We start from the raw sequence: 9,989 nt of genomic DNA, 5'->3' as shown, positions 1-9,989 counted from the left end.
GCAAAATACCCCGGCTCCCCTAAAAAGTTGGGTTGCTGAGTCATGCTGAGTCACTGCCTCAGAGAGTCCTGGGGGAGGGCATCAAAAGCAGCCAGGCAGACGCGGGGCCATAGCCGGCCTTCCTGAGGGACGGAGGAGTCGCTAGCAGAGCTGGGAGAGTCAGGCCAGGGTTCCACAAGCGGCTGAAGCACCGAGCTCTTACAAAACAGCAACGTCATGGTAATACTGTATTTACGGGAACTTTGCCTCCAGAGGAGAACGAGCTGAGGTGGAGCCAGAGCAATGAACAGGACCAAAGACTCTTGTGGATAGAAATGGCATTAAATGAAAAAGAAAAGCAGAACTTTATCACTATCAAAACGCAAAGATCGCTTAAATTTGGTTTTTAAAAAAATTTGTCGTTTGTTCTCTCTAATGTTACATGGTTTACATTCAAAAGTTAAGGAACTAATTTACTTTGATTGTAAATCATCATGTTTTTAAATGGAACATGGGTAAGCTTGAGCAGTTCATTCTTGTCCTTCCTTCGATGTTCCCAAAAGTCAGAACCTCCACTGTTGGATGAAATGGCCGCTGCCAATCACCATCTGGCCATAAGAATCACCTGAGGAATCTTATCTAAAATGGAGGGTCCGTAGTCACATTTCTACCGCTGAGGAGAGTTTCTTAAAGCATGATCCAAGGATTGCCCAGGAATCTTGTGAAAAAAATGTAAAGTCTTTGGCCCTATTCCTCACCCCACCCCCAAATTCTTATGGGATAGGTGGGGGTGGTACAAATGCATATTTTCTAGAAGCTTCCAGATCATTCTAGTCAGGTTTTCCCTGGCAGTGCTTTCAAGAACAGAATAGCAAAGTCTCATCACTGCGAGAGGACCCTCAATTCTTGAGCAGACATGGGAATGTTGCTTAGGGTTTTTGTTACTCTGCTCCACTTGAGAAAAATGGTCCTATTTTCCCCATATTTGACTAAAAGAAGAGATTGTATCCATCATCCCTGGCTTTGCTTCCTCATCCTGACACTTAGTGGCTCTGTGGCCTCAGAATTGTTACTTAACCTCCCTGAGTCTTAGCTTCTGACTACCCTAAAATGGAGCCCCTAAAGCTGTAGCTGCTTCCCTTGGGCTGTTGTCAGGATTGGGTGCACACCCTCGTGTAGGCCTCGCGCGTGCCTGACCCTCTCCTCCTTTACTGTCATCAGTTCCAAGCGATGTGAGCAGAGACTCACTTTCTTCAAGTCTCTGCTCCAATGTCACCTTCTCAATGCAGCCTCGCAGGACCACCCTATTCAGAACCGTCCCTCCATCCTTGCTCCTGGCACTGCTCCGTCCCTCCCTGCTTTGTTGCCATAGCCTTCATCATCTAATAACTGACGTGATTTACTCACCAATTTTTGTTTCTTTGTCTCTCTCGCTAGAATGTAACATCCTGGTGGTCGGGGATTTTTGTCAGTTTTGTTCACTGATGATCCCGAAGTTCCTAGAAGAGCCCCTGGCAGAACAGTGGATGTTCGGCAAACGCTCACTGGGCAGACGGATGGAGGAATGGATGGATGGACGGACGGACAGACGGATGGACTGACGCCTGCCTTTGACCTCTATTGTGTCTGTGCTACCGTTCATACTGGCTGCAATTTCTGAGCGTGGAAAACCTGTGTTCTTTCCCAGCCTGAGGTAAGCGCTGACTGCTCACAAGTTGGTAACTTCCTTCTTTAAAACCCACTTTGTTGTTTGACTCCTGACATGTTTTCATCAGATGTTTGCGTGTTCATTAACTCACGTAAACGTTAATGAAAGAACTATGGAAACAGCTTCCTACACGTTTCCTCTTGCTTTCATTTGGGTATAATTACATGAACACACAATATGCCATATATGCCGACGGAGCGATCTCCTTTACTGGCCTTCTAAACGACAGTTCCTCGCCCGGAAGACACTCAAATAGCTGATTTGTACATTTCCCTCTCTACTCCCAATCCGTTCTGCTTTCTGCACAATTCAAGGGTCCTCAAGTAAGACAAAGATATCAAAGCCCCCTCCCCACGACATGGCGCCCAACCATATCCATTCCCACCTCAGGGCAGCCTGGGAACTCATTCATACCTTTGAAGGTGTTTGTGAAATGTAAAGGGTATTCCAAAATGGTTATTTCCTCCTTTGCTGCTTCCTTCTCACAACTATTCGTATATTTATAAATACTCAGTGCTGCTGAACACAATGGTGGTTTCTGGATTCTCTTTGTCCTACCCAAGTCTACCATCCCACCCCTCAAACTCTTGCTCTCTCTCCTCACCCATAGGAAACAGCTCTGCAACAGGCTTTTGTGTCCCCATGGTAGGAGAGGAGTTTGCAGGCGAAAGGTCACTGTGAGAGACTGGCCGGCAGGCTCTCAGTCAGTTTCATTTTCTCCCTGGTCACGGTCGAGACTAGATTTCCCAGACTCCCTGCAGGTAGGTGTGGCCAACTCACTGGTTCCAGCCCAGTGGTTCTCAGCCAGGGCGATTTTGCCCCCAGGCGACATCTAGCAATGCCTGGAGACGTCTTTGGGTGTCACAATTGGAAGAGAGGAGAGAGGGCTGTCAGAAACTAGTGGGCAGAGGCCAGGGAACAACCCGCTCAGGACAGCCCCACAACAAAGAACCCTCCAGCCCAAAATGTCAGCAGTGCTGAGGGTGAGAAACCCTGTTCTGACCAATGGAACATGAGCCCAAGTTCTGGCAGCCAGCTCCAGGCCCGACCCATAAAAGCCACCCAGTACGTCTGCATGGGCTTCTCCATGCTCTCTCCCCTCTTTGGGCTCAACTAGATGAGCCGGACACCTGGATGCTCACAGTGAATATGGCAGAGCCCCGAAGATGGGAAGAGCCCTTGTCCCGGAGTCACCACTTGGAGAAGAGCTGCCTGCCAATCACCAGCATGCACTTCGGACTTTGAGTGAGAACAAAGTTCTAGCATGTGGACGTGATTCCATGTTTCTGGGTTGGCTTGTTACAGCCATTGGCACTGGCTTCTCTAACTCAGTCACAGGTACGTTTGTGTCTTTGCTTCAATAGATGCTCCAGTGCACGGAGCTTGTTACAATGCAGGTTCCGATGCCGTAGGTCTGGGCTACAGCCTGAGTCCGCATTTCTCAGGGTGCCCACGCTGCTGGTTCTCAGACCACACTTTGAGGAGTCAGCTTCAGAGTTTAAATGCTCCTGACCCGTCTGCCATCTGATTTGAGCCGGCGCATGCAGGTGGAGGAGCTGGGAACCCTGGGGTCACAGTGAGTCACCTGAGGGCAGGCTGCACTCAGGCATGCAGATGCTCCAGGAGCACAAAGAAAAAGGAGCCCCCCCCCCCCCCCCCCCCCCCCCCCCCCCCCCCGCCCCCAAGGCCAAGGCTCAGGCTCAGGGAGGGTCAAGTGGTGCCAGCCATCAGCTCCAACCTCCTCCCACGTGCTCACCGCCCCACACACACACAACAGCAGCAACCAAAAGAACCTAAACCCTTTATTGCAAGAGCTTTGCCCTTCTGCCTTTCTATTGTGGCGCCTCCCTGGGAATGCAGGGTTCACGACTTCAAAGCAGTACTTAATGCACTGTAATTGCATCAGCCCCCTCTTGACTCCTTTCTCGGGACCAGAAATGACCACACTGGGATAGTGTCATGGGGGCTTTTTGGCAGCTGCCAAGAGCTTCTGCCTGCGGGGCTCCCAGCCCCATTTCTCTGTCGTCAACCTTCGCAGTCTTCACGCCAGCGGCGTCTTCCACAGGGTAAACAGTATAGCAGGAGGCCCTGGAGTCAAATCAACGAGGCAATGGGATAAACAGCCTTGTCCTAACTAGAAAGCATAATCGCCACACACTCAAACTCTTGATGTCCCAAAGAAAAAGTGTCAAAATTACCTTAAAGTCTTGATGACATGAAGTGACGCCTCTGAGATGTTTCTATGATACAGTATCTGGAAGCACCAGATGCTCTTATTCCCTCACTAGGAAGCTGTGTGGTCCACACATGGCTACCCTCCTCAATCGCTCAGCTCTCCCATCCTCTACAGGGCCCCGGAGTCAGTCAGGCCATTTATCCTACTTGGTTTGGGTTCAAAAAATATACTCATCACGTATGGTTATAAATTCTATACCTTGGAGGAAAGTTGGTAGGGGTTCTGACTGCTTTGAAAAAACACCCACACTATATACCTGAGTATGTACTACACACTAGGACATCAAATAAAACATGTATTTCTTTCAAAATAAAGGTACTTTTGTTGAATATGGGAATATGTTTATTTTAAGCATTATAAATGATTTGTTCTTATAAAACTTTCAGGGGGACAAAAACCCAAATAAGCTATCAAGGATTATAACTACAATGCATGCACAAGATCATACTTAGAAACTCCGAATCACTCTGCCCTCCCCTTCAGTTATCAATGCAACAGACCACTCTGAAACTCAGCGGCTCCAGACAACAATTTCTTCTCTCACAATCTTGGTGCTTGGACTCCAGTGGGCAGTCTCCTTTGGGGCCTCTCACATAGCGGCTGTCGGTTGGTGGTTGGGATGGGGTCATCTTAAGGCTTTTCTGGGCTGGACATCCAAGGTATCTTCTTAACTCACAATCAAGTGCTTAGCTGGGATGTCTGGGGAAACTGGGGCCGGCCCCACCCTTATTCCTCTCTGTGTGGCCTCTTCACATGGCGAACTTGGACTCCCTCACAGCACGGTGATGTCACAGAGGTCCAGATTTCTTCCATGGTGATTGTAAGAGAGAAGCCAAGAAGCCAAAATGAAAACTAAAAAGCTTCTTCTGACCTAACTTGGGAAGTCACACAGCTTCATGTCCCCTGCAATCTGCTGGGTGCACAGGGCTGGCCCATGTCCAGTCTGGGAGGGGCTGACACACAGCATGAACACTGGGAAGCTTGGTCCAGTGGCGAGCATCCTTCGAAAGTAGCAACCTCAGAAGCTACCAGAGACCTGTCAGCCAAAGAGAAGGGCAAGCTACACAATCGGCAGGGCCTAGTGCAAAGTGGAAATGCAAGATCGCTAGTTCAAAAAGCATGAAAAAACATATTTCCTTTCTTCCACAGTCTCTCTCTCTCTCAACCTGTCATGGTGTTTTTTCAGTCTGCTATTTAATGGTACGCTGTCTTGGGCACAAGGATACTCGGGCAAATAAAGACACAGGTTCCCAGAGCCCTGTCCCTCACTTCAGCATGAAGGGCACACTCACCCACTGTGACCGTGCCTGCCCCCACACCCAGGCACCCGCAGGGGACAGAAGAGTAGTGGTGGATGGACAAGGCAGGGCAGGGGACAGGGGTACAGGAGGCAAGACCTTGTCCCAGGGAGGCAGGGAGGTGGGACCGCATATGGGCCAGGCTTCCAGCCCCCAGCACATGCTCCATTGTCCCATCGATGTTGCTCACAAAACACAACTGAAAGACAAAATTATTAAGAATTTCAAGATAGCATCTATAGAGCATTCAACCCTAAGCATGGGGCTCCCTCTGAACATGGGGTCCCTTCTGAGCTTGGGGCCCCACCTGTGCTGGGGGCCCCATCTGAGCTCAGGACCCCACACAACTGCACAGATTGCTTGCCCATGGAGTGGGCACTGCCAAGGAGTGATGGCAGAGGAGGAGCAGGCGACTGCAATAGCAGCACAAGTAGGACTCGTGCCATGGGAAGATAAAAGATTCCTCTAGCTCCCCTAGCTGGCAAGGGCCCAAAACATGCTAGTGGAATGAATCAGACTTGGTCTAAAAGAATTCTAACCAACCCTTCCAGCCAAAAGTGAGGGCAACAATTGTCTATGCCATGGATTTTACAACCATCAGGCTTAAGAGTGTCTCTACACACCTGCTGTCAAGGCAAGCTTGAGCTTGCTAAGATGACAGTGAAATAATACTTTTAAAATCCAAGACTTGATGAAATAAGGTATATGTGAAAGTGCTTGATAAATTCAAACAATATAGAAATGTGAATAGTTTCCTTTAAACAGATTTCACTGCTCTATGTTTTCTATTTTATCTAACAAGAAACATAGAAAATTCCAGTTCCAGACAAGATGGAGTAGATGTACTTCTCCCTAATCCTCCTGCTAAGCAGAGCTAAAAACCCTGGACATTAGATATAAAACAGACATCAGAAGACTCTGAAAGATGGAGAGAGGAAGGCAGACAGGCCAGCAACTGTGGGGCCTGAGGAACGACATGGTGGTGTTTTCTCTGGGTTTTCTTTGTGCTTCGTATATCCTGGACCAGATGCTGGAGACGTGGGTACCCAGAAATGGCAATGGACATGGACAAAGGACCAAGAAAGAGGCAGCCTGGCAGGAAAGGGAACTTCAGACAACGACCATCCTATTCTAACCAAGCACCACAGAGAAACTGTGGCCCCAACTCCACCGCCATCAGCAAAGGGCCAGTAGAGAGCCCAGACTCCACCTTCACCTGCTGTCATGAGGCGCCCCTGTCTCAGCCTCCCTTGACAATAGGATGGTGTCAGAGAAGGTGGGGTGGGGAGCAGAAGCATTCATCCCTGCTCGTTGGCAAGGAGTCCCCTCAACAGCGTCAGTAGAGACCACGTGGGAGCCTGACTTCCACCCCTACCCACTGGTAACCAGGCACTGCCCTCCCTCCCCACCGGGTGGTCTCAGAGAAGGCTGAGTGAGAATCTGGGACATTTGCCACTTCCAGAGGTAAGAGGCCTCTACCCCACGGTGTCAGCGGAGGCCACCTGGGGAGCAGTAAGGGGGCACCTCTACCCCTCTCAGCCAGGGTGGTGTCAATGGAGCCCTGCTCTAATAGAAGAGTTAAACAAGATCCAGAATCACATAACAGAATATCCCAAATGTCCAGGTTTCAATCAAAAGTTTCACTCTCATCATACCAAGAATCAGGAAAAGCTCAACTCAAATGAGAAAAGACAATGAACAGCTGCCAACACCTAGTTGACATGATGTTGGAAGTAACTAATAAGGATTTTACAGCAGCCATCAAAAGACTCTTTCAACAAGCAATACAAACATGCTCAAAAAGAAAATCTCAGCAAAGAAATAGAAGATATAAAGAAGAACTAAATGGAAATTTTAGAACTGAAAAATACAATAGCCAAAGCAAAAAAATTACTAGATGGGCTCAAAAGGAAAATGGAGAGGGGAGAGGAGATAATCACTGAACCTGAAGGTAGAACAGAAATTCCCAATCTGAACAACAGAGAGAAAGTAAAACAAAGAAGGAAAAAGGACACAGCCTCACCGACCCGTGGGACTACAACAAAAGATCGAACATTCGTGTTGCCAGGGTCCTGGAAGGAAAGAGAAAGTGGGAGGGGCTGAAAAAGTCTGTGAAGAAATAACGGTGGAAACTTTTTCCAAATGTAGGAAAAAACTGAATAGAGAGTCAAGAAACCGGGAGAGGCACAATGAGAAAACACAAAGAAAGTCCCACAAAATACATCACAGGCAAATTCCTGAGAACGAAAGATGAATAAAGTGGGGAGCAAGCAGCAGCACCCCACCTACACAGGAAAAAGCAACTCAAAGGACAGCAGATTTCTCGTCAGAAACCATGGCAGCCAGAGGGAAGTGGCACAACATGTCAAATGCTGAGAGAACAGAACTGCCAACCCAGAATTCTAGATCCAGCAAAAATACCCTTCAGGAATCAAGAGGGGAATGAGACCTTCTCGGGTGCAGGCAAACTATGAGGACTTGTCACCAGCAGACCTACCCTAAAAGAATGTCCAAAGGATGTTCTTGAAACAGAAAAGAAATGATGAAAGAAACAATACTGGAACATCAAGAAGGAAGAAAGAAGGAGGGAAAAAGTAAAACTGGCATTAAAGATAATAGACTTTCCTGTCCTCTTGAGTTTTCTAGAAACCAATGTATGGGTCCTCAAGAGATCCAAGATGGTTCACTCTCACCCAGTAGGCAAACTGCACCAATGCAGGGTTGATTTAAGAGGCCAGTTGTTACCTGAAGTGTCTCAGCTGTGGTCCCTGAACTACTTGCATCAGCATCTCCACAAGATGCTTGTTGAAAGGGCTGTTTGCTGGGCTGCTCACCAAATGCACTGAACCAGAACTGCTAGAGGTGGGCCCCAGGCTTTGGCGTGTGGAGGTGATTCTTACATATGGGAAGGTTTGAAAAGTCCTCAGATCCTAGTTAACCTTTTGTTAATAAAGGGTGAAGCTCAGTCATTCAGTGTTAACTTCTGAGAAAGGTGAGAACAAAGTGTTTACAAATTCCTGGCTCTGGGCAATCCAGCCCTTAGGACTGGAACAAATTTCAAGGTAAGAAAGTATTCAGCACCAACCTGGTGTGCAGGTCACACACCTCTGCATCACCACAGGCATGATGAATTCTAGGGAGTATGGGCCCACAGAGGATTCTGTCATCCATCTGTGCCTCAGTTTCTTCCTCAGTAAAATGGGGACAGCGTCTGCCTTTCCTAACTGATGGGGTCAAAGTAAAGAGGACAGGTGAGCTGTGACCAGGCTTGTATAGGATTAGTTATTCCCACCCACTGTGAATGTTTAACCTACCCTGAAAGAGGGACACCCTGTTGCCCTTTTTCGCTTGAAATGGAATGTCTCTGTGTTCTTCACACAGACTCTGGGGAAAGCAGGCATGGTTAAAATAAAATTCACTGGGAAGACGGCAGGACCTCCACAGAGCTGACCACAGATGCCCAGGGGCTGCTCCTCCAGAGAAGTCCCTACAGGTCAGGGTCCCCAACACTCACCTCCCTGAGGACTCAGCCCTAGGTCCCGAACTCTCCCCGCAGACAGGGTGGCTGGGGGCTTACAGAACCCTCCTGCGATTTCCCTCTAATTGGGAAGGAGGAGGTCTGTACATTGTCATAGAGGAGCAGGGAAGAATCTGGGGGTGAAAGCCTTAAAAACGTGTGGGCAGGGATGTGGAAGAGAAGGGTGTCAAACTATGTTAAAAACAAAAGTCTCTCCACCAGCAAACCTGAGAGGGCAGAGATTAGAACGACCCGCACGGGCGCTGCCTGGGTGCCACCAGCGCCAGGGGTGACGGGCAGCGCCCGCCTCCCGGCTCAGGAAGGAGCAGTGCCCAGACGGCCACGGGCACAGGACGCATGTCCGAGTCCGGCCGAGCCCCTGACCAGGCGGGCGGGACAGGGCGGCGGGTGGCCGCCGGGCCGAGGGCGCACGTGGTGCGGGAAGGGCGGGTTCCTCCCCACTGAAGTCATGGACTTGGCGCCCGGCGTCGAAGCCTCCGCGCAAACGTGGCTTCGGCCAAAAAGAGGGGGGGGGAGTGCACAATGTGTTTCTTGTTAGGGCCTTGCAAGCCGGGACTTCGGGTTTTGCTTTTGGTGCCGCATTATAATATTAAGATGCAGTTTGATTCCGGACAAGCCCGCCCTTGGCACAGCCCGGAGAGGGCTGCTGCGGATTCCCACGGACTCCGTGGCCAGACTGGGCGGCCTGGGCGCTGCGCTCGGCCACGGGGGGCGCACGGCGGGCGGCGGCGGGGGTCCCCGCGGTGACCCGGGCTCCCCGGCGGGGGCGGGACCCCGCGATGCGCGCCTGGGGCGGCGCAGACTCGGCGACGCCAGCCCCGCGCCCGCCAGCTCGCGGGCGGCCCGGGATTGTTTTCCAAGACCTTATCTCTCCCTCAAGTTAATTTTCTTTTTTAATTTGGTGACCGGAACAAAAGTCACAGGAAAATCCTTTGTGAAAGCCAAACACGGCCACAAATCGAGGCACTTCACAGCATTTGTAACTAAATATTTGCAGTGCTGGTAGTTAAATCGGCGCCTCGGCCAGACTTCCCAAACTTTGCTTCTTTGAACGGAGCTGAAAGGTGATCTCCCTACAAGGAGATCAGACGGGTGAAAGCAATTGGATTTGCACGGCATTTTTCCCGGTGCCCTGAGATCTCTGGGCAAACAGGACGCGCGCGCGAATCCTAGAAGGAATTAGGGCCCGGATCGTGGCGGGGGGGGGGGGGGGGGGGGGGGGGGGGGGGG

General features: G+C 50.1%; 1 protein-coding gene across 1 annotated transcript in view; it reads right to left on the bottom strand.

Moving 5' to 3' along the window:
* Positions 1–4,231: 4,231 nt before the first annotated feature.
* Positions 4,232–9,989, bottom strand: part of LOC124239700 (translation initiation factor IF-2-like) — a 15,829-nt gene continuing 10,071 nt past the window's right edge. Inside the window, exon 4 of the mRNA XM_046661859.1 lies at positions 4,232–5,420. Coding sequence (XP_046517815.1) covers positions 5,408–5,420 — 13 coding nt within the window. The 3' untranslated portion in view covers positions 4,232–5,407. The remainder of the gene's footprint in view (positions 5,421–9,989) is intronic.

Source organism: Equus quagga, chromosome 5 (genome assembly GCF_021613505.1).
Source record: "Equus quagga isolate Etosha38 chromosome 5, UCLA_HA_Equagga_1.0, whole genome shotgun sequence".
NCBI lineage: Eukaryota > Metazoa > Chordata > Mammalia > Perissodactyla > Equidae > Equus > Equus quagga.
The sequence above is the reverse complement of the archived record's forward strand: the minus strand, read 5'-3'. Positions and strand labels throughout refer to the sequence as shown.